The following is a 23,466-nucleotide window of genomic DNA, read 5'->3' as shown; positions in this document are numbered from 1 at the left end:
TAGATTTGTTTGGCTGCCACAGTTGGGTCCTAGGGTTGCCTATGGATTAAATGCAACTGTTAGCCCTCTGTAGAGGCTATTGTCTTTTCTCATAGTTTGGCTCATAGCATTGATTCTTTAGTTCTTTCTATCTGTTGTAGGTAGATATGTACACCCCCCCCCTTTCTTCACACTCACACAACTCTGATGTAATTCAGTTGTCATGCAGATATACAACCACAAGATGATTGCATAGTCCCCACCAACCACAGCCAAGACGCATGTCACTACTGTGAGGTGATAGCCCAGTTCTACTTGGCAGTGTGACCCGCTGACCTCAAAATACAGTCTTCCTGTGTTTATTACCCTTTCAGTTTTTGTTATGATTCTGTATAGCCTTTTTTTTTTTCATCTGCAGACTAGATGGGCAATTTTACCTTTACACACATCTGACATGCAAGAGGTGGATTAACACAGGACAAGTGTAATGACGGAGCCCACTTAGAAAGTGGGGAAAGCAATCATAGCTGCTATCTTCTGAGCAGTTATCATGGCTGCGTTTGTGCAGAGCAATTGACATGCCTTATTTTCTGTTGATTCTCAGTCACCATATGAGGCAAGGACTTTAGTTATTATGATGATTATAGATGAGAAAATTGAAGCACTGAGAGCTTCGGTTAGGTTCCTAGTTTGCAAATAGCGAAGGATTTAGAGCTTATGTGATCGGGCTCTAGGACCTGGGTTTTTAACCACTGCTGTGGACAGTCAGTCCCCACAGACGATGAATTTTAGTGTTCATCCTATCCTGTGTGGGGCAGGCGAGGCTCCAGTTGATAAGACAAGACCAGCTGTTTGTAGGTGATGGAGCAGAGAATCCTTGTTTGGGAACAGAGTTTTTGAGTTTGCATCTGTCACCGTCTGAATTACTGTCTGGTACCCCATGTGGTTTCTCAGCCATTCATTTTTTGCTAATATTGTTTTTGGCATTTGGGCCTGTAAATAACCTTCCTGAGTGTTCTCTCTTCAAGCCCCAGTACCTAGTGCAGTATCTGTTGTGCAGCCAGACACTAAGAAGTGTCTATTGAATGAACAAGTAACGGCTCTTGGAGGATCTCATTGGAAATAAATGCACTCTATACTTAGCGGCAATATTGTCCTGGTTCTGGTCACCATATATTCCCTTACTCGTCTTCCTTTTCTTAATAGCTGATGTGTTTAGGACTCCTTCTCTTCAGCTTCAGGGTTAGATGCTATGCTATCTACTCTCCCGGCTCTTCATAGCAATAGCCAGACTGCTTGTGTTACCAGTGTGGGAGGCATCTTTGGCCATAGAAACCTCTGTGATTGGTATTTCTGTGGTTGATCTAACAACATTCCAATTCTAGAGGGAAGAGCTTTTTGTTGTAGGTCAGTGTTTCTTAACGAGTGGTATATGGACCACCAGTGCCAACATCACCCAGAGATTGGCTAGAAATGTAAATTCTTGGACCTAACATAGAATTACTAAATCAGAGACTCTGGAAGTGGAGTAAGGCTGGATTCGTATAAGGTTCCTACAAGATTGAAATAAACGTTCCATACTGCTGGGAAGCTCCTGAATCAGGAAGGCAAACAACTCAAAATAGCTTTAGGAAGTCCCTGAAGCTGACTAGATTCATGAGGTCCCTCCCTACCAGACTGGAAGCTGAGCTACAAGACTTTCAGACAAAGCAAGCTACAAAGAAGACTCCGAACCCGACCAGCTGCCTGAAAGAGGCAGAGACCAACTAAGCTGTCTAGAAGGGGTTTAGATTACCTGAGGGACCTAGAAAAGGAATTCTTCAACCTGTTGAGCTGCCTGCAGGCTATGCAGTGCCGCTGTAGGGTCCAAGCTTTGTGAGCTGTCACTCATGCTGGAGTGGACTTTGGTGATGCAGCTGTCTTTGAGTCATTTCTGCTCCTGTAAGTGACCCCAATAAAGCTCACGGTTCAGCAAGTTGGAGTTTGGTGCTATCGGTACTTTGGTCTGTCATGGGCTGTCTCCCTGGGGTGAGTAGACAGGTGTGTAACATTTCTCCAGGAAAAGTCTTGTCACACAAAACATCAGGCAATTTTTGGGTTTCCTTATTTTATTGTATTTATTTCCTATATATGGGTATTTTGTCTGGATGTGTATCTGCGTACCATATGCCATGCAGTGGCCTTGTGGACTAAAAGACAGTGTTAGGGCCTTTGGGACTAGAGTTAACAGGTGGTTGTGAGCTGCCATGTGTGTGCTGGAATCTTACCTGGGCCCTTTAGAAGGACAGACAGGGATCTTAACTACTAAGCCATCTCTCCAGCCTTCAGCCTGTATTTTTAAACAGGCCTCAAAGTGATTTGAATTCATGCTTCAGGAAAAGAAAGTGAATTCCGTTGTGCTCCAACTGTGGTGCCTGGGAAGGGGGCATTGTCTCATTTTTCTCCCTTGTATTTTATCATAAAGTGACTACTAAGTGCTCACCCAATCCTGTTACTCCTATTCTCTCCAAACATGTGATTGCCCCCAGCAGGCCCTGAGGCTAGATTCCCTCAGAGGAGAATGATGGAGGAGCCAAACTGACCAACCAAATCATATAATAGCATGATTTCATCTGTAACAGTGTGACATCATCTATAATAGCGTGATGTCATCTATAATAGCATGACACCATCTCACTTCCCTCAAGGTTTCCTTATGACTTCCTTAAATATGTGTAGGCACATGAAAACTGGAAAGCCTCAAAGCCACCATGGGGACAATTGTTTGGAATCATGGGTCTAGTTTATTTACCAGAGCCAGGGGAACAACAAACATGGGGGAATAGGTTGTTTGATCTGATATACTCACAAATTTTTTTATAATATTACCTTCATGAAATACTAATTTGCCGATGTCTTAGGGTTTTAATGCTATGAATAGACACCAGGACCAAGGCAACTCTTCTAAAAGACGGCATTTAATTAGAGCTGGCTTACAGGTTCAGAGGTTCAGTCCCGTATCATCAAGGCAGACATGATGCAGGCTGAGAGTTTTACATCTTCATCTGAAGGCTGCTAGCCAAATATTGACTTTCAGGCAGCTAGGATGAGGGTCTTAAAGCCCATACCCACACTGACACACTCCAAGGCCACACTTCCTAATAGTGCCACTCCCCGGGCCAAGTATATATGAACCATCACAGCCAATATTCATGTTACCATAGCTGATTCCCCCCTCCACGACCCCCATTACTTGAAAATAGCTTTCCCCTGCTCCTTCCATAATATATCAGGATTACAGTTGTCTCTGTCCCTCTATTCCTCCCAGTTCCTCCCCACCTCCCCAGCCACCCAGGTCCACCATCTTTCTGTCTCTCACTCGAAAACAAACAGACTTCTAAGAGATAATGATAAAATAAAGTATAATAAGATAAAACAAGAGCTAATGCATCGGAATAGGACTAAACAAACAGAAGAAAAACGAGCCTCCTAAAAAGGCACAAGAAACAGATATAGATGCAGAGACACGCACCCCTCCCTCATTCGCTATAATCCCATAAAAACACTAACTGGGAAGCCATAACAAGCAACAGGGAAGCCATAATAAGCAAAGGACTTACAAGGTAAACATTTACACACATATATATTGTATTACATATAATATATACATGTGTATATATGTAATATATATATGTTATATATAAAATATATATATTAATATATATATATATATATATGTATCCCTGCCACAACATTGTGAGACGAACTTCTAAAGATGCCATTGGGCCCATTTTCTGTTGGCCATCTAGTGCTGGGCATGTGGCCTACCGTGAAGAGTAGTTTGTTTCTCCAGTAAGACTGCCTTGGAGGAAGCTAAATTTTCATTTTCAAGCGGTTATCAGTTGAAGGTGGCTTCTGGGCTAGAGATGGGAACATTGGGTACACTTCTCTTTTCTGCTGTAGGACCCCATGTGGCACAGAGCAGTGCAGGCTCTGTGTGTGCATGCTGCCTTCATCTCTGTGAGTCTGTGTGTGCATCAATCCTGGTGATGTTCCCCGGAGAGCCTCCATCCCCTCTGGTCCTTATACTCTCTCTGCCTTCTCTTCTGCAGGGTCTGAGCCCTGATTGGGGTGGGGGGGGGTGTTAATGGAGACTCCCGTTAAAGGCTTAGAGTTTCAACAGTAGCTGGTTTAATGTTTTAGTTCCTCTGCTCCATTATTGCTTGGAGTGCTTTCTTCAGAGAAGTTAGTGGTTGGGGAACTTGGCACTATTTTTAGCCCAACAACCATGCTGTTATACAGACTTCAAAACTTTTCTGTAAAGAGCCAGATTGTTAATATTTTACTCTTTGCAAACTACCCTTAATCTCTTAATTATGGTTAATCTCTTAATCATAGCTACTGACCTCATGTTGTTCTCTGAATGAAGCCAGGGATTGGTACATAAATAAGCCCACAGAGCTAGGGCCCTATGAAATATTATGGACACTGAAACCTGAATTCCTTCTCATTTTTATTTGTCATGAATTATTCTCACCCCTCCCCCAAATTTTCAAATCATTTAAAAACGTAAGAACTACTCTTGGCTCACGGGCTATTCGAATACAGGCCAGATGTGGCCCACTGGTAGTGGCTTGCCAATGGCTGCTCTCCTGGAAAGTTGGGGAGGAAAGCAAGCCTTCTCCAAGGCTGCTATTCCATCTAGAAGAGGCCATGACAGAAGGGCTTGGAAGCCCTAAGCAAGGGTGTCATCATCCGCACAGGGGGACCCAGAAGGCTCCAGAGCAGGGGCGTGACGCTTGAGTGGTGTCTTGAAGCTTAGTGAAGAAGGCAGACAAGGGAGTGCTGGAGAGCATCCAGCTTGCTCGCAAGTGGGATGTTGAATGAGTCTCTGAGCCACAAGCCACTTACCCTGGTTGGGGAGTGTCCAGAATTGAGTGTGCAGGACCAGATGGCGAAGGGCATAATGAGACAAGCAAAGGTGGGTAGGTTTACCCGGATGGTCACTTTCAGACTTTCCAAACCTTGCTTTTTAAAATAAACACTTGCCCAGAAGCTCCGTGTGTTCCAAAAGAACAGCGGGTCCTCTTTGACCTGCTGTTCCGGGAAAGAGCCTTGCCAAGTTCAGGGGTGCTAGGTGAAGCAGGTTGCAAAGTCCCCAGATCCCACAGCTTGCCCCACCCCCCACCTGCATCCATGCGTCATCTACGGGATTTCTGCTGAGCTTGGGGGGAAGACCAAGACTGAGGATTTAGGGAGCAGCAAGAGGTTTAGAAGCACACCCAACCCAGTGTGTTCTAGAAAGATCACTCACGATTAAGTGGGTAAAGCAAGTGATTACAAGGACAGCCATTGGTTCACATTGGCTATTTCTTGTATTTATTTATATTCAGGGGCCAGCCGTGTGTGAAAGTACTGCTGTCAGCACTAAATAGGGAAGATAATAAACTTGTAGCAAATAGGTATTTTTTTTTTACATTAAAACGATAGCTAAAACTTTAGCAGATGCCATATAGCACTGTATCCCTCTAATCCCTACCATACTTTTACGAAGTGAGGCGGTTTTTGTCATCCCCAATTCGCAGATGAGAGAACAGTGATGCGTTGTTAGGGGGAGGTGGGGGGTGGGGGGGTAGGGAAAGTTCTCCCGAAGACAAACAAGACTTCCTGAGAGCTGCAACCCCACCCCCACTCCCGCTGCGCATGTGCGCCATAGCTGGGTGCCTACTTTGCCAAGAAACCTGAGGGCCAGTGCAAGTGCTCATGGGAGGACACCCTGGTCAGTGTAAAGAGAACCCTGAGTGTGGTTGAGGGTGTGAGGAAGTGAAGAGGAGAGTGACAGTGGGCTGTAGGAGGAAGTCGCAGCCCTTCCAACAGGACCCCCTAGGCTGTGGGAAGAGATTAGATTTTAGTCTCAAAGCCTGGGAGAGTTTTTTGAAGGGAAGCAGGATGATTGGATTTGAATTTCTAAGTAATGGCTGGCCTGTGGGGAATGGCTGGCCCTGTGGAAGGAGGAGAGCCTGCAGGAGGCTCTTATAGTATTGCCGGGACAGAAATGATGTTGCTTCTAGCCAAGAGTGAGAAGAGATGATGCAAATGGACTGTTATTTACTGTCATAAGCCGACGGATAATGAGGACCTGAACTGCATTCCGGCCATGAACACAGAAAGGAAGGAGGGAATGAGATAGCTCATTAAGGAATGGTATTGAAAAGTGTTGGCAGCCCGTTAGAAGAGGACTTTAATTGCTGTTGGGTTTTGGTTGCCATTGGGACATCCAGAAAGAATGATAAAAGAGGCATTGTGACAAATTTTAGGAATTTGTTCCCACAAACTTAGAATGTGTTAGGCTCTTTTAGGCTCAAACAGCCCTATTTGGACTGTGTGTGCCCTGAGTGGTATTTTAATCTACTCTCTTTTGCTATAACGAAAGACCTAGATCAAGCGATAAAGAATGGAAGTTTATTTGGCTCAGGATACTGGAGATTGGGAAGTCTATTGCCATGGTCCTGGCATTCAGCGAGGGCCTTCTTGCTATATCTTCACACGGGCAAGAAAAGTGGGTGCAGCTCAGATACCCACTTCCGTGGAGAAAGCCACTAATGCCATCCTTTTGTAGAAAGGATTTATTTTCATTTATTCATATTGGTCCTTTGTCTGCATATATGTCTGTGTACTGTGTGTGTGCAGTGTCGTCTGTGGAGGCCCTGGATAGGGCATCAGATCCCTGGAACTGGGGTTACAGATTGGCATGAGCCACCATGTGAGTGCTAGGAACCTACTACTACTTCTGCAAGAGCCATCTCTCCAGCCCCAATGCCGTCTAATCTTAACAGTCTCCAAAGGATCCCACCTTCAAACACGAATGACATGTGGATATTGGGGTTCTGCTACTGACACATGGACTCTTGGAGGACACATTCAAACCATAGCAAGGGGAGTGGCCTGGCTAGTTCATCCCATTCTTTCCCATGATGCCATCGGACGCACAGTGATTGAACCCTTAGTAAATGATTATACAAACTGCGAAGAAGGCTCTCCTCATCTAATGGAAAAGACAGTGATAGGAGGGGGCTGAGATAAAGGGTTCCAAGATGGGGATGTGTTTATAGGAATAATAAAAGCCAGGCAGTCTGAAAGGAAGGGTGTTTCTGGGGACTTCCTGCTCAGTAAGGCAGAATTTCTTGTCAGGGCCTCCCTACCCCCAGCCTGGCTGAAGAAGTGTGTTATCTAACACGCCAGCTGTTCTTCATCATTGCTCAGTGGCCTCCCCTGAAGGCTCCTCTCTTCCACTGTGACCCCTTTTAAGAACTGGATTCCAAGTACTGACCCGAGTTTCTCTGAGGCAGCGGGATGGGGGAAAGCCTGAAGCAGCTGGTAACCACGGGTGTCATCTTGTGTCAGGCTCCCATACTCAGCAATATTTCTTTGCTTAACCGTATGGGAGTCTTGTGCCATGGGCCTCTGATGAAACCCATAGCTCCTAAGCCTATTTTTAATGCCTCAAATAATTTGGGCTGCCAAGTAAACCAATTATATTGCTATACAAAGATGTTACTGTGTAGTAATATATCTTCACACATCCAACAGCTAGGTCTAGCAGCAGCAACCACCGTAATCTCAAAGTAGAGATGAGCTTAAATGATGCTTTGAGATATTTGCAGTAACTATGAAATGATAAGAAAGTATCTGATTTCTTTTGGTGACAAAGGCATGGCTTCATTTAATACTGCTGTGGACTGAATCCAAAATTAGGGGAGACGCTGCTTCAGGTAGAGCTTGCTAAAGTAAAGGAGCGCCTGCCTCCTTGCCTGCGCCATGGATTCCTTGAATTTTGGGCCTGAATTAAGGATATGAGTAGAACTTCCACTCTGAACCATTCATTTACGTCTGAGAAACCATAATGTGAAATGGAAAGTGTCTCATTTTGTTTTAAAGCCCACTTGATTTACTTGCCTATATTTGTGAGCTTACTCTTATATGTATTTATAGAGCAGACATTTAGCCAACAATGAGTGAATGGATGAATGGAAATATGGATGAATGGTTGGATGGATGGATAATTGGGTGGGTGGATAAGTGGGTAGATGGGTAGATGCATGGGTGGATGGATGGATGGATAGATAAGTAGGTAGATGATGGAAAAGAGGGTAGATGGGTGGATGAATGGAAATATGGATGGATGGATAAGTGGGTAGATGTGTGGATGGATGGATGGATGGATGGATGGATGGATGGATGGATAAGTGGGTAGATGGGTGGATGGATGATTGGGTGAAAGGATGGTTGGGTGAGTGGGTAGGTGGATGGTTGGATGAATGGATAGATAGGTGAGCAGATAGACAGGTAGGTGAATGAGTGTATGGGTGGTGGGTAGAAGGATGGATGAAGAAAATTCAGAGAAGAGAAACGACTATCTAAATTCTCTCAACTCCTAAGAAATAGAGCTTGACTGTGAATCTGATAGTTTAATCTCTTGTTATAAAATTTAGAGTTGAAATTTCTAATTCTTTCTATCCCTCCCAGCTTCACCAGTAACTTTCAGAGTTGAAAGAATGTTATCTATACTCACAAACTTAAAAACTGCCCCTTGCATTCTCTCTAATACTCAATTTTTTTTTTTAAAGACAGGGTTTTTCTGTGTAGCCCTGGCTGTCCTGGCACTCACTTTGTAGACCAGGTTGGCCTCAAACTCAGAAATCCTCCTACCTCTGCCTCCCAATTTTTATTTTTATATCGTATTTTATTTTTTTTGTTGTGTGTATTTGTAAGCATTGCATGGTGCACATGTGGGAGCCAGAAGTTGTGTGTGTATGCATGAGCATTGCATGGTGTACGTGTGGGAGCCAGAGGATTACCTTTAGAAATCAGTTCTCTTCTTCCACATGTGGGTCCTGGGGATTGAACTCAGGTCCTCAGGCCTATCAGCAAGTGCTTTTACCCACTAAGCCATTTCCCTAGCCCTGAATTAAGTTATTCTAATTATGAGAAGAGACAGCTTCTTTATTTTGTTCAGAGCATGTGTCAAATACTTTGTTCTGTTCTTAGAGTCACATTTTTATTTTGTTACAGTTGCGGCTTGTATGTTGCTGTTATGAGGCCATGTGTCTCCATACAGCCCAGTCTAGGCTTAAGACTTGAAATGTAACCCAGGCTTGCCTCAAATCCATGATCTTTCTGCCTTTGCCTCTTGGATACTGGGAAATAAAGGTGCGCATGACCACAGACAGATTTAGAGACACATTTTAAATAGTGGTACGCTCAGTTAGTAGGCTATCTATGGATCAGAAGCTGTCTCTTATGAGTTATTGATAAGCTGTGGGTATGAGATTAGGTTTAGATACCTGGTATGAGAACGTGGGGAATAGTAACTTACTATCGCTCCCCAATGCAGGACCAAGCCCCACTGTTTACAAGGGACAAATCTTGCCTCGGTTGAAGAACTCTGTAATGATTAAGCCTACTTAGCAGTGTTCCTTACTTGCCTGATGAGATATTGATTGAAAGTATCCAAACATTGATCTATGTGTTTATTTATTCATTCAATAAACACTTATCGACATCTTACTACAAGCTGGATGCTGAGGTGGAGGCTGCTCTCAAACTGGAGAATAAGACAAACTGTGGTAGAGCTCAGAGTCTTCTGGGAGATAGACAATAAGTACAATTTTTAAGACAATTATATGTATTCTGAAGGAAATGAGCTGACTGCTATGATTCAGAGTAAGAACCGGGAATGAGGAGAGACGAGTTCCTGTGTTGGTGAAGAGTTAACTTGAAATCTGAAATATCCAAAAGAGTCGGTCCACAGGGAACCGGAGGAGAAGAAGCAAAGAAATAGCGTGTGGCGAGACCTGAGGTGGAAAGATGGTGATGCAGCCCTGAAAGGAAGCTGCTGTAGGAGCAAAAGCAGCGTAAAGGGAGAGAGCTAAGGGATGTCTCTGCAGTCATCAGGGGACCAGCACAGGTGGGGTCTCGGGTCTCTGGGTGTAATTCCGAGTGTAATGGGCAACATTGAAGACTGTTGAGGAAGCTCTAACTCGTCTTAAAGACCACCTTGACTGCGGGATGGAGGACACGTTGTGGTTTTAAGTGAGAGAACAGTTGATCAGGAGGGAGGTGCTGGGAGCTCAGCCTGGGTAGATGCCATGGAGAGGAAGAGGAGGATGGGCTGGAGAATGCTGGAAAATCTGGCTTGGATAACAGAGCCAGTCGTGGGAGCAGAATCTCTGGGATTGACTGGTGGTCCTGTTGACGGTGTTGAGTGCAGAATCTCTGGGATTGACTGGTTGCCCTGTTGACGGTGTTGAGTGCAGAATCTCTGGGATTGACTGGTGGTCCTGTTGACGGTGTTGAGTGCAGAATCTCTGGGATTGACTGGTGGTCCTGTTGATGGTGTTGAGTGCAGAATCTCTGGGATTGACTGGTGGTCCTGTTGATGGTGTTGAGTGCAGAATCTCTGGGATTGACTGGTGGTCCTGTTTACGGTGTTGAGTTCGTGTTGAGGAACAGAGTACCAAGAGAGAAAGCCTAGACAGCATCTTCCAGGAACTCTGAAGCCATGCACGGATCGGGGTGGGTCTCATGACACAATGACATCATTGTGTTTGGAGAGATTGAGGAAGGTACTTGGCACTCGTCGGCAGCATGTAGGCACTTCTGGCATCTTGTGGAGAGGAGACCAAGATGGCCCGAGAGACGTACCTCAAGATGGAAATGACCCCACTCAGAACATCATTAGCTTTCTCGTGGACAGATTTTGGTGGACTACCTCCTTCGGTTTAAGAGGCTGGAGGATCCCGTTTCCATGCTGCCTACCATTCATAGCTTTGGGGGAATGATTTAAGTTGTCTTTTCAAAAACATTTAGCTGAAATTACCTAGAGGGAAGAAAAGGGATGGTATGAACCAGGAACATAAAACCCGAAGGAGGAAGTAGAATGGTCTTGGGGAGGGAGCTTTAGGGGCAGGTAGGATGAGGAGGTGGACGGCTCAGGGCAGGAGTAGAAGGACATGTGAAGTCTGTGCCTCTTTCAAGTGTCTTCTGCAGGTGAGCTATTCCCTGAGACATTGTCACACAGCTCTTCCCTCAGCCCCCTTCGGCATCAGCCTCCCGCACATCTTGGGTTCCTCCCATGACTCTGAATCCCTATGCAAATGTCCCCTTGGACGGCCCCATACCTGCCGTAAACTTAGCTGGAACCCAGTCGATGCTGCCTGTTCCAGAAGAAATGGAAGAACGTGACAACCTGAGCAGCTAATGAAGTCCCACTCTAACTTGAGTAAAAGGTTTGTTTTGTTTGTTTTGTTTCCAGTTCTTTAGCTTGATGACGATGACTTCCTAATTATTGTCACGCACATGATGTCACTTGAGTCTCGTGGCAGTGCTGGGGTTAGGCGGGGCACGAGGTAGGGATGTGTCCATTGTACAAGGTGGTGACCCGAAGAAACCCACTTGCCCAAATCAAGCAGACTGTCAGAGACTTGAACTTGGAATCCAGAGTCTTACTAACCGGGTCCCTGGTGAATCACAAATAGCAAAGGATGGAGACACTGTTTGAAAACAAGAGTAACCCGTGGGAACAGAACACAAGATGAACTGCCCAAGAGGGCATTTTATAAACCTGAGAAATTAATAAGCACCAGCTGCCATTCATTCGCCTTTGTCTTATACGGAAAAACCAACCTCAGGGGTCTTCTTAACACTGGGTTTGAGTAAAAAGCTCAACTCTCTCTCTTTCTCTTGGTCCCTAGCACTGGAGGCCCAGCTTTGTGGATATTTCCTGTGTGCCTTACTGCAGGAACTTCACTGGGTAGACCTTGTATGGCATCTTTGGTCACATAGGAGGCAAAGCCGAGGCTGCCTTTTCATGTCCTAGAAATCATGACTGGTGCTCCCCTTGGACTTGTGCAGTGAACAGTGTGTGAACCACAGCTCTGGTGTTCACTGCAGACAAAAATAGTATGACATAGCCATCAAACTACTAGATATGCTGACTACTCCCTGTGTACTGGCCTGCACGCATGCACACACACACGGGAACATGTCCATCAGCCCATGTCCTGTTCCCCACCTGCGGTGGCCTGGTCCCAGGTTGCCATGTTGGGTCCAAACCTCTCAATCTAACCATCATTTGAGAGAAGGGTGCTTTTTCCTTTGACTGAGAGAAGTTTCCCCTCAGTGAGAGCTAAACTGTAAGCGTGTGTGTGGTTATGGTGAGACGTGGCAGGAAGGAGAAGTGGAGGGACAGCTCTGAGGGAACCGGGAAAACCCAGAGGGAGATGGGGCTTAGAGCTGAATCGAGATTGGATTTTGTCATGAAAGACAGAAGTGGCAAAAGCATCATTACGAGGCATTAACCTTGTTACACACAGACGAACAAGCAGAGGCAGGGACTCGGAGAGAAATTACACATAATAAACTAGGCAGAATGGGCTGAGAGCAACATTAGCAATTACACCCTAAGGGAAGAGAAGGGCAAAATAGAAGACAGGCCAGAGGCAGGAAGGAGTGAGAATAATTTCTGGACACAGGGGGCTGCCTGCACGATTTCCCCTCTTTTCTGCTTGACTCCCTAGGTATTAAGTTCCCGTTTGTGAGGAGGTTTCTCTGGGGCCCTCTTTCTTCTGTTTTCCCCTTTGCTAAAATGAGAGTAAGAAAAGCATTCTGAGAGTTCCTTTCTCCATTCACAGGGACCTGTCCATTTCTCTGTGTTTTTAGCATAAAAGAATCCATTTCCATTCATCCAGACCGGTCCTGGGAGCTTGCTGGGGGGTCTAAGCCTCTGCCCTCCTCTTTTCTCCCAGGCTCATAATTAGCCACAGAGTTCTGACTACTGCGAAGGGCCTCTTGGCTGACCCACTGCTAGATCCAACAAGTTATGGTTGTTATTCCTTAAACAGTGATTTTCAGGAAATCCCATGTTTAACCCATGGCAACTACTGTGGTTAACTTAGTGAAAACTCTGTCCCTAAGAACCTAGGGCCCATTGTGTTTCTCCTGCGCTAATCTCCACAGGCTCCATCTTTTGTCCTCCATCTTGGATTTATTGGAAGCAAAATGTCTTCCTTTTTCTACATGCATATCTTATGCCTCTTGTAACTGTATCCCAAGGGAGGGCATGAGAAAGAGCTAACAGCTCACCTGCAGAGTTTTATTAGTGAGGAAACTATACAGCCAGGAACCCTTCCAGGGAGCTCCTTAAGTCTCACTGGGTAGCCCTAGGAATGGACAGCCATAGTTCTCTGTGAGATAGGAGGACAAATGTCTGGTAATGGTGACTGGAATCGCCATTTTGGTTGGACCAATTACGGCTTCTGTCTAGCTTGAGTTATTGTGATCTGAAGGAAATTTTAGAAGAACAGCTTGCCTTTTCAAATAAGGTAGTGACCACAAGTACAGCTTACTTGTGTGTTACCGTGTGTCAGGCATTTTACCAAACGAACTCATTTAGTCCTTATAACAACTTAACAACCGTGAAGAAGAAATGTGATTACCAACCCTTCCACGATATAGAGCAGTAGTTCCCAACCTTCCTAATGCTATGACCCCTTTATTACACTGCTTCATGTACTGGTGACTGCCAACCACAAAAGTATTTAGTTGGTACTTCATAACTGTAATTCTGCTACTCTTAGGAATCGTAAAATATCTGATATGTGATCCCCCCCCCGCCACCCCCGTTGAGAACCACTTGTTATAGGGCTGAAACAATACATTTAAAGTCCTAAAGGACTAGACAATAACAGGGCCCAGGCTCAACACAGGTATGGGTTCTTTGTCTGGAAAGGTGGCAAGTACATACCGTATAGCACCCTGAGAATATCCATGTGCTAGGATACTCATATGATCCCTTAAAACAACCTCCCTAATGCTGCAGCCCTTTAATACAGCTCCTTATGTTGTGGTGACACCTCTACCCCAACCATAAAATTATTTTCACTGCTACTCCATAACTATAGTTTTGCTAATCTTATGAATCATAATGTAAATATCTGTGCTTTCCAGTGGTTTTAGGTAACTCCCATAAAAGGGTTGTTTGACCCCCAAAGGGTTCCCAACTAGCAGGTTGAGAACCAGTGACTTAAGAATGTCATCTTCATAAGTAGCCCAACAGTCAGGCACATTGGCCTTATCAGATAGTAGAGAAAGCCAACTCTTAACTCAGATTAAGTAAGTCACCAGGGTTATCCGGTGATCGAGAATTGAGTTCAAAGGCAGAGCAGTCCCGGGTGGTTTGTCCCATCCCACCAGTCTCTCAAGTATGACAATAATGAATGATTGCAATTCATAGCTGTGCTATTAGTCTCAGACTTATTTGAAAACTACATCATTTGGGAAGAAGTCAGAAATCAAAGGACAATGGGAATGGCTTTCCTCCTGTTCCTGTTCAGCTTCTGGCCAGCCTATGTGACTTGGGGAGAGTCTTTGGCAAGCAGGCTATGTTCCCCAGCCTCAGCCAAAGCCTACCCAGGCCATCACTGTTCATGGATAACTGGAACAGAAACAGCTATTTGGTTCCTACCGCAGACCAGACCTAAGACTCCAGTCCTACTCGGTACTTGTGGGTAATCCACAATCCACAGCCCTTATTCCTTTTGTGTTGATAAGATTCCTTTTGTGTAGTCCTCTATTAAGAAATATGATAGTGTGAGAACATTCCCAAAGCTCAGAAATGATGCCCTAAATCTGACTTCGCTTCTCTATGATGCTCAAATAAACAATAAATAATAAACACAATAAATGATCTTACATTTGGGCAATTGTGGTTTTATTTTAATCCAGGATGTGTGATGTGTGTGTGGAGTGGGGCTTTTGGTTTTTTGGTTTTTTTTTTTTTTTTTTTTGGTTTAAAGGTCATCCAACTTCTTTTTTGCTCATGATCACGAGGCTTCCTTATCTAAACAGAGGTCTATTGTTCCAGTCCTCAGACCTACAGGGATCTTTTTTCCTCAACTTCACTTTTAACAGGATAACTGCTCAACCTCCCCGATGGCAAGAGACATGAGGTCTTTTCACAGGAAAACATAAATGTCTAATGGGCATTCCAGAAGTCTCCTTCAAAGGGTGTTTACTATATAGCATTTTATGCAAATGAGACACTCTCTTAGGCTGTGGCATTCCTTCCTTGAAACAAGTCGGGGTATTGGAGGAAGCTACCCTCCTCGCTTATCATTTCCTCACAGGACAACATCAACAAAGAAATATCGATGGCACTTTTAAAGCCTTCAGAAATCAATTTAGACCATGAATCTATTTAGTTTAGATGTTAATGAAACTTGGTGGCTTTAAAAATAATGAATATTTAATAAGACATAAATTGAAAGACATAAACACTGTTGGCAATAATATAATGAAGTTAATAAGTCTTGGACCCCCGTGCCCATCTCCCTGCTCCCCAAATGGTCCCATCTCAGGAGTCTCTATGATGTTCACTGAAGTTTGCTGCCTCTCATATTGGCCGCAATTTAAATGCGCCTTTGAAAACCGTAGTGCGGTTGGGAATCGGGCTGTGGCAGATAAAGTGAGCTATCACACTGTGTTCAGTAGCTGCAGTGGGCAACGGCTCTCTCTTAGCTCCCTATCTTCCAGAGATTTGTGTAACAAACTCAGCTTCCTGTCTTGGAGGCAGGAAGCAGCGTGGGGCCCTTCATTCCTTTTAAACAAAAAAGGAAAAGATATCTTGGTTGGTACTCTCTGGGCCCTGGGTTTAAAGAGGGGCTTTATTTATTGAGCAGGAGCAAGCATGTGATTCCCACGTGCTCAAAACCTCATACAATTTCAATGCATTTGGGTTGAGGGTTTGGGCTTTTCACTTCCGCTTTAACAGCCTCAGCTCAGGGCCCAGTTCTACCCTGTTCCTCATTAGTTGGGTCACTACATATTACCACCATCCACAGTCCCATCTGCCTTCTGCCCTTTGGGCTTCGCCATGCACTTTGTCTATTTGGAATCTCACCTCTCTGCCTCTCTGCTGCCCAACTGATAGGATCCTGCTGCCTAATAGGAATATCTGAGGTCACTCTTGGGACATGTTCATGTTTATGGTCACAGAAGCCAATATCTAACTTAAATGAACTCCAGCAGAGTCCTGCAAACAGGACAGTTACCTCCCCCCCCCCCCAAGCCCCAGTTCAGAAATGGCTTCTCTTCCGGTGACAATGCAAAACTCTGTGTCTTAGTGCAAACGGGGTTGTGCCAGGCGCGTGGCATAGATGGCTAGCTCGGTGCTGGCAATCAGAACATGTGAATATACAGTTAAGCACGACGCTCTCCATGGCTCGGGCAAGCCAGGCGAGTTGGCAGATGAAACCAGTGAAGGCTGTCCCTAAGGATCCCGTTGAAGAGAATGTATCTGGGGCTCAGTAATGCAGACTTCCTAAGGGTTTGCGAGTGGTACTTCATCAATATAAAGAGAAATACTGATGTTAGAAAATGATTGTTTTCTCCCCCTTATTTGTTCCTTTCTGTGTAGAAAGAAGGGGATCAGCCTGAACGGGTCCAGCCAATTGCATCGTCTACACTGATCCACTCTGACCTGACGTCTGTTTATGGCACCGTGGTGATGAACAGGACTGTTCTGTTCTTGGGGACTGGAGATGGCCAGTTACTGAAGGTTGGTTTCTCTGTGCTTCTTGGATCAGATGTCCAGTTTTCATAAGCTCCTCTTAGTACCTGCCTACCTATTGTAAACTTAAGACTCTACCTAGCATGGCTCTGCTTATCCTGAAAAAGCAACATTGTAGCAATCTGAAAAAGCAACATTGTAGCAATCTGAAAAAAGCAACATTGTAGCAATCTGAAAAAAGCAACATTGTAGCAATCTGTACGTAGACCCTCTGCTCCTGCCACCTCACACTGTCACCCTGCAATGAGGCACTAGCCGCCTGCTGTCTGTATAGGAGGCACACCATGCCCCCTTCCTTACTCATGGCTGCTGGGTGTGATAAATGCTGCTCCAGCCCCTACCCCATCCCTGACTCACCTTCCTGAGATGTTTAACCTTTCAGTTCTCACAAAGCACCTTATTTCTCACAACTTCAAAGAGACACGAGATTAGAGGCTTGAAAAGAAAAAGAAGAAGAAGAAACAGGTGTGCCCTCCTTCTAGCCCCTGTGCCACCCACAGAGGGGGTTTGTTTTCTGCCCCCTATACCTGTACACGCAAGGGAGAGGTTAAAGATCTGAAATTCTTCCAGACTCCCCTGGCCTTTCATCTCATAGGACTGTTTTCCTCCATGGTATAGATGAACCTTGGTCAAGCTGAGATTTTTTTTTTTAAATTCACCCAGAGGGGGAGGGGCAGTGGGGAGGAGGAGGAGAAAGTCAAATCAGAACCACTAAGGGGTTCATCTGAAATTACTCAGCAGTCCTCTTGTCAGCATCCTTAGCAAGCGTGAATGGCATGTCTCCCGTGGTCTCCAGCAACAGCCGTGGCTGGGAACCACAGTGTCTGTCACCCTAGATTGGTGACACTGCTTGACCCCCTCTCTCGGCAGCCACTCAGTTGACTCTCAGCTCAGATTCTTAATTGAATACTGGCAGCCCTGTTTGCCATCACTGCGCCCCCCCCCACACACACACCCTGCAGCCGTCCGCCCCTCTTCAGCTAGCTGTGCCTTTAAGGCAGATCATTTAGCCTCTCTTAGCCTCCATTTCTCTAAATGTAAAATGAGATTATACTAGGCAAGACAGGAAAAGATAAAACCCCAACCCTTTCCTCATCTGATGGCTTTGCACCCACAGACTCTCTCCAGCCTAGCTTGTGAGCCACTATGTGGTCCTGTGTCCACACTTGATCATACCCACCCCTAGCCGGAAATGGCTTCCCCCTTCTTTCTATTCTTTACTGAGTTCTCTAGTTGGCTCCAGTCCTGCCTTCTCTCTGACGGTGTCCAAGCCCCCAGAAGTGTCTTGCTCTCCTCGTCCCCTGAGCTACTCACCACCAGCACCCTTCCTTGACTTCATATTGATGTCTTGCCTTGATACCTAGCCTCTGTGGTCCATGGTTATCCTACCTTGAGTCTAAGCTTCCTGTAAAGGGCGCCATGAATTCCCTCAGCCTGACACAATGCCGAGTGCTGGGTAGGCATTTGATTGAGTCTGTTTCCTTTGGAGGAAACCCAGTAACATATGGGAGGGAATTTGTTTGTATACACATTCTTTTTAAATATACATTGATCATCTTTCTCCTTGAGCTAGTTTCATTTCCTGGGGAAAGGAGAGGTAGATAGAGAAATACCCACCAATCTTTGCACACTTGACACACAGGGATGCCTGTGGACATACTAGCCTGGTCAGGCCAAGGAGGCCCATTAACCCTGCAGAGGAAGTTTCTATCCGTCTTGCCTGGGTCTCCTTACCAATTATCTCTTCAGATTTGGGATGTTTTTGACAAGTGTTTTGACAAGAACACTGTTTCCCCAAGCTGAGCCTACCAGACTGTCACACGAAGAATTGGAGGTGAAGGAACACTTGCCTATAAATAGTCCCCCATGGGATGGCTTGGCTTCCCTTGTCCTGTGGGTTTAGATCAGCCATTCGTGTGTGCAGCTGTCCGAGTTTCAGTCTTGCTAGAAGCCAGGGGGTGGGCCCAAGCTGCAGCTTCACGCTGTTAATGGAGAGGCGGTTGTGATTAAGTTTTGCCATCCTCATGGTCTGTATGGGGTACCACTTTGAGACCCCCATCTGAAGTCTCATTTTTCAGGGTTCAATTAACAAGGGTAGACAGATGTTTGGTTTCAGTTTCATGAGTTTACGTTTCTACAGTGTTTCCTGAATGTTAAATAATCCAGCTCTCTCACCAGCCCCATTTTACAGATGGAAACATGGAGGCCTAGCATTGTTGAGTGATTGGACAAAGTTACAAATGGGCAGTGCAGGGATTTGAACTTGGAACAATGTCAGATGCTAGATTCCTAACTCTCTGCTGTGGGGACCTTGCAGCCCATGCCTCAGCTTCCAGGCTCCTCCTTTGGGGGCTCTTAGCCGGGGGATGGTGTGTTGGAAGGGAGCCAGCCAGCTGACCCTCTGATTGAGGGAGCCCCTGACCTGACCCAGGGTTTACTTCTTGAGGATTTACTATTCTCCATACTTGGTCTCTAATAGTTCCCTCCCACAGCAGGAGGCTCTGAGGGGTGAGGCTGTCTCCCTCCCACCCCACTCTCTAGGGACAGTAGGTAATTCCCTTCATATTGTCTCTTGTGTCCGTGTGCAAAATTCTTGGATATAGCTTTTGAAATGACTTGGAGACGCCCGCACCCCCCACCCCCCCACCCCCAAATAGAATCATGCCCAGATGATCCCCAGATCTTTTTATTCCAAAGAACCTCCGGTTCCTCTTGCCACACTTCTCCCCAGAACCGTTAGGGAAGATGAACACTGAGAGACACAAGCTTGGCTTCTAAGCCTCTTCCTGGAGGTATTAATGGACACCAGAGAAACAAACCCCCGACCTGCTGCCAACAGCGGGAGGAGGAGGAGAAAGGGCTCGCATCACCCACAGCCTGACTCATCAGTTTCGCAGTGATCAAGAGGCGAAGGCATTTTGACATGTGCCAGGCACCGTAGTATATGCCTGGCTGGATCTGAGGCAGGCAACCGGCAGCCCGTTGCTGTTTTTATCACCACCAGTAAGAACCTGACTTCTTCCGTCTCTGCAAACCTCGTGGAGTTTTAATATAATTTTGGTGCCATTTTAAACCTCAGGCTATTTAAATAATATTTTTTTCCCTGCTTGTGAAAGAACTATAAGCTCACGTAGAGAGTTGCAGGGTAGCGGGGGATAAGAAGAAGGCAAAATAAAAATGATCTTTAATTGCGTCATGTAGAGGCAACCGCTGTCAGCATTTTAGATTCTTTTTTTACATAGTTGAGGTCAGACTGTATCCAGTTTTGTATCCTCCTTTCCTTCAGCTAATGAGGGAAGAGGCTTATATTCAAATGCTGCTGCAAACCCTTTGTAAACAGTATTTTTAAATAGCTCTATCGTGTTATATGGGAACACAATTTTGAACTTGAGCCGAGATACTGGATCACTCTATAAAAAGTCTTTAAACACACACACACACACACACACACACACATTCCAAAGAAGACGGTACTGTCTCCAAAGGTAAGATTTCAATAATGAGCCATGAGAAACCTAGAGATTTTGTGGTTGCTAGCACCCTTATTACCCTACTTCTGCCTTTGTAAAATTGTAGGGAAGGGGAGGAAAGGTGGAGCTCAAAGATCCTGCCCTACCAACTTCTCCGCAGGTGTTTTGTGGTCCTGTAGCAAGTCGCACCCCACCTCCCCCATCCATTCTCCATTTTGCCTCCTTTCTGAATATGGTTCTATGTGATCTTTTTTTTTTTTTAAGTTGTCAGTATCTCTACTGAAATCAGCTGAAAGTGTGCCGACTCTGAACTCAGTGTTTGAAAATCCACATGGCACGTGTCACATGGGGTATACCATCCTAGGAACACATGCCATATCGCTTCTCCAACTGTGGTGGAGTCTGTCGTGTGCTTTGGACTCCTTTGAGCTGACTCTGTTGCCTGTCAGAATATTCTCTCCTTATCTCAAGGGCAAAGTGGGAGATTGTTGAGCATTTCCAGGTGGTAAAAAATTAAGTAATAAAGGAATATGCATGAAATGTGAAATTTGTAACTTTATGCATGCCCGTTAACCTTCCTTACAATCATAAAAGATAAGGAGGGAGCAGGCGAGGACTAATAAAAGCCGGCATTTCTGAGCTCTTACTATGCACCTGCCGTGAGAACCAGCATCAGCACGGGTTAATTCATTTAATCCGTATGAGTCAATACTACGGCCATCCCCACTTTATCAATGAGAAATCCTGGGGCTTCAGGGCATTAGGCAGCTGGTTCAAGGTGATTTGAACTGAAACAATCTGTCCCCAGAGCCTGGGCTTTTCTCCTCTGGCAAAACTGCATTTACAGTTTAAATGTAATCTCTGGAGCTTGACAGAGTGCCTGAGACGAGCTGTGAACTTTTCTGCCTGGTGTGAGGGCAACTGGGCTGGTCCCGAGACACCAGTGTCTGAGGTTTCCTGAGAAGGGGCCACGGTTTATGTGGTTTTTACTTTGTTTCTACTTGGGGACAGTTTTGAGCAGCTGAGGGCTCAGCTCCTCTTCTTGGGGCTGCAAGTGGCTCGAGGGGACCTCTGTACAGCCATTAGAGCTCAGGTTTTCCCATGTAGGCTCCTTTTGAAGAACAGTAAACATTCTGAATTCTGAGCTGGCAGTGTTTGTTTGAATGGCCCCTTGATAGGAGAACCAGGGTTTCCCGATTTCCTTGTTGCTGAGGGTGTGTGCTGGCCCAGGAAGCTATGTCGTGCATGCAGCAGAAGGGTATTGCTCACAGGGCTCCATCAGCCCTGGCAGACTGTATTGTTAGGATTCGACTTCATGGAGCAAAGCAAGTCATGGAGAGCTTGCTTCCAGAAATCAAAAACCTACAAGTTCCTGAAGAATCTCTCTCGACCGCTGGCTATTAAGGTGGTCAAGTGAATGGAAGAGAGAGTTCTCAAATGAAATATTTTATTGTACTTCCACAAAATGTAAAAGTGGGGGGAAGGACCCAAGACAGGCCCAGAGCTGGTGGGGAGCGCTGAACAAATTAATGGGCCAAATAGAAACCACAGGAAGTGCCAGGCTTAGGAAAGGGCTCCGCGGTTGGCTGTGTAGAATGTCATATGAAACTTATTTCAGATTCACTCCATTACACCCCAGCTTGTGAGTCTGGGGACTCCCTGACTCGGCACAGTTAACTCCAAGTAACAGGCAGGTCTAGAACTCAGAATTGAGCCCCATGCTTCTCTAACTGACTATCATGAAGAGTAGACTGAGGACAGGAGAGCTTCCCCTTCCTGTTTTCTCTTTATTATTCCTATCTCCAAAGGCCCACTACACACTTTTTTTATATAAGGGTTTTTTGAGACAGGGTTTCTCTATATAGCCCTGGCTGTCCTGGAACTCACTTTTGTAAACCAGGCTGGCCTTGAACTCAGAAATCCGCCTGCCTCTGCCTCCCGAGTGTGCTGGGACTAAAGGCGTGCGCCACCACACCTGGCCCACTACATGCTGTTAGATAACGGTTTTCTGTGCTTAGGGGAGAGGATTAAGTCTCCTTCCCAGTGTTTCTCAAAAGCCATTTTGTTCGAAAGAATAAACAGGACAATTGGCTCATTTACCCTTCTGCTGACCAGCTTCCGAGAAGGAGAAACGGGAAAGGAAATGTGAGCACGGCTTCTCTATCTCAGGCAATCGGAAAGGAGCAAAGAAGTTAAGGGTTTCCCCTTAGTTTCTTTTCTTCTTCATCTTCCTCACTGTGGAGCATGGAGCTGTCCTGTGACTCTGCGGTGGAAATCTCCACTCGCTTAATTTTAGCTGCACGGCTGGGAGGTTTTCGTATGCAGCAGCAATCTCAGGGCTAGTTAATAGCCTACCACGAGGTTTCAGGAAGATGACAACAGAAACAAGATGTTGACATGAACTGAAATTCTCCATCAGGGAACATTTCTTTTCTACAAAGGCCTTGGCTGGAAGAATGTGAAGAGCTTTACAAAATCTTGAATGCTAATAGAGTAACATTTGACTTAATAAATAAATATGTTTTCTGAAGCCTCTTCTGTAACTATTCTGAGACGATTCTGGTTACTTGGCTACAAAGGTGAGTCAAAAGAGCGGGGTGTGCTAATCCTAGCACTGGGGAGGCAGAGGCAGAGGCAGGAGGAGCTCTGTGAGTTGAAGGTCAGCTTCGTGTATGTGGTGAGTTCCAGGCCAACCAGGGTCACATAGTGACTCAGCTATCTCATAACACTTACAAAAGTGAGCCAAAGAGACAAGCCTTGCCTTCCTGCTGAGTGTGTGTGTGTGTGTATGTATGTGTGAGTGTGTGTGTGTGGTGTGGGTGGGCAGAGAGATCAGAGTCAGAAAACAAGTAAATTAATCATCCAATGATAAAGCCATTTAGAGAGTAATTAAAGTACTGAGAACACCAGAGGGATGGAGAAAGGACAATGGCCACAGGGGAGAGGCAGGCAATCAGGGAGAGCTGCTCGGAGGAGGTGTGGCTGGATGATGAGGCGTATGTAGGAACATACACAGAGGAGGCACAGAGTGAGTTCAGATTAGATCTATATTAAGGTCGTATGCTGAGAGCAACAAATAAAAACCTGCACCATGGCTGAGCAGTGTGTCATGTGAATTGGACAAGGTTTCGCTTATGCAAAATTCCACCCATTTTGGGTAGCTGTGACTCACGGTTCTTTCCTGCACTCCTCCTCTGATCCCGTTCTTTTTCCAGAGCTGCCCAGCCAAACTGGCCCTTTGCTTTAGCCTCGGCGGCTTTTTTTTTTTTTTTTTTTTTTTTTCATGCAAGGATATCCTCATCAGGTCTGTATCGGCAAGTCCAAGAGGTCCCCTGTGCCCCTGGTCTGGGGGCCTGCGGAAGTGAACAGAACCTATGCTGGCCATTGAGAGATGCTACTGGGGACTGCAGA

General features: G+C 45.6%; 1 protein-coding gene across 2 annotated transcripts in view; it reads left to right on the top strand.

Moving 5' to 3' along the window:
* The window catches only part of Plxnc1 (plexin C1), a 157,584-nt gene that overhangs the window by 5,334 nt on the left and 128,784 nt on the right, over nt 1-23,466 (top strand). For both annotated transcript variants that reach the window (XM_021175323.1, XM_029482386.1), the window contains exon 2: nt 16,433-16,573. In XM_021175323.1, coding sequence (XP_021030982.1) covers nt 16,433-16,573 — 141 coding nt within the window. The remainder of the gene's footprint in view (nt 1-16,432; nt 16,574-23,466) is intronic.

Source organism: Mus caroli, chromosome 10 (assembly GCF_900094665.2).
Source record: "Mus caroli chromosome 10, CAROLI_EIJ_v1.1, whole genome shotgun sequence".
Classification (NCBI taxonomy): Eukaryota; Metazoa; Chordata; class Mammalia; order Rodentia; family Muridae; genus Mus; species Mus caroli.
This window is presented reverse-complemented; position numbering and strand designations above follow the sequence as displayed.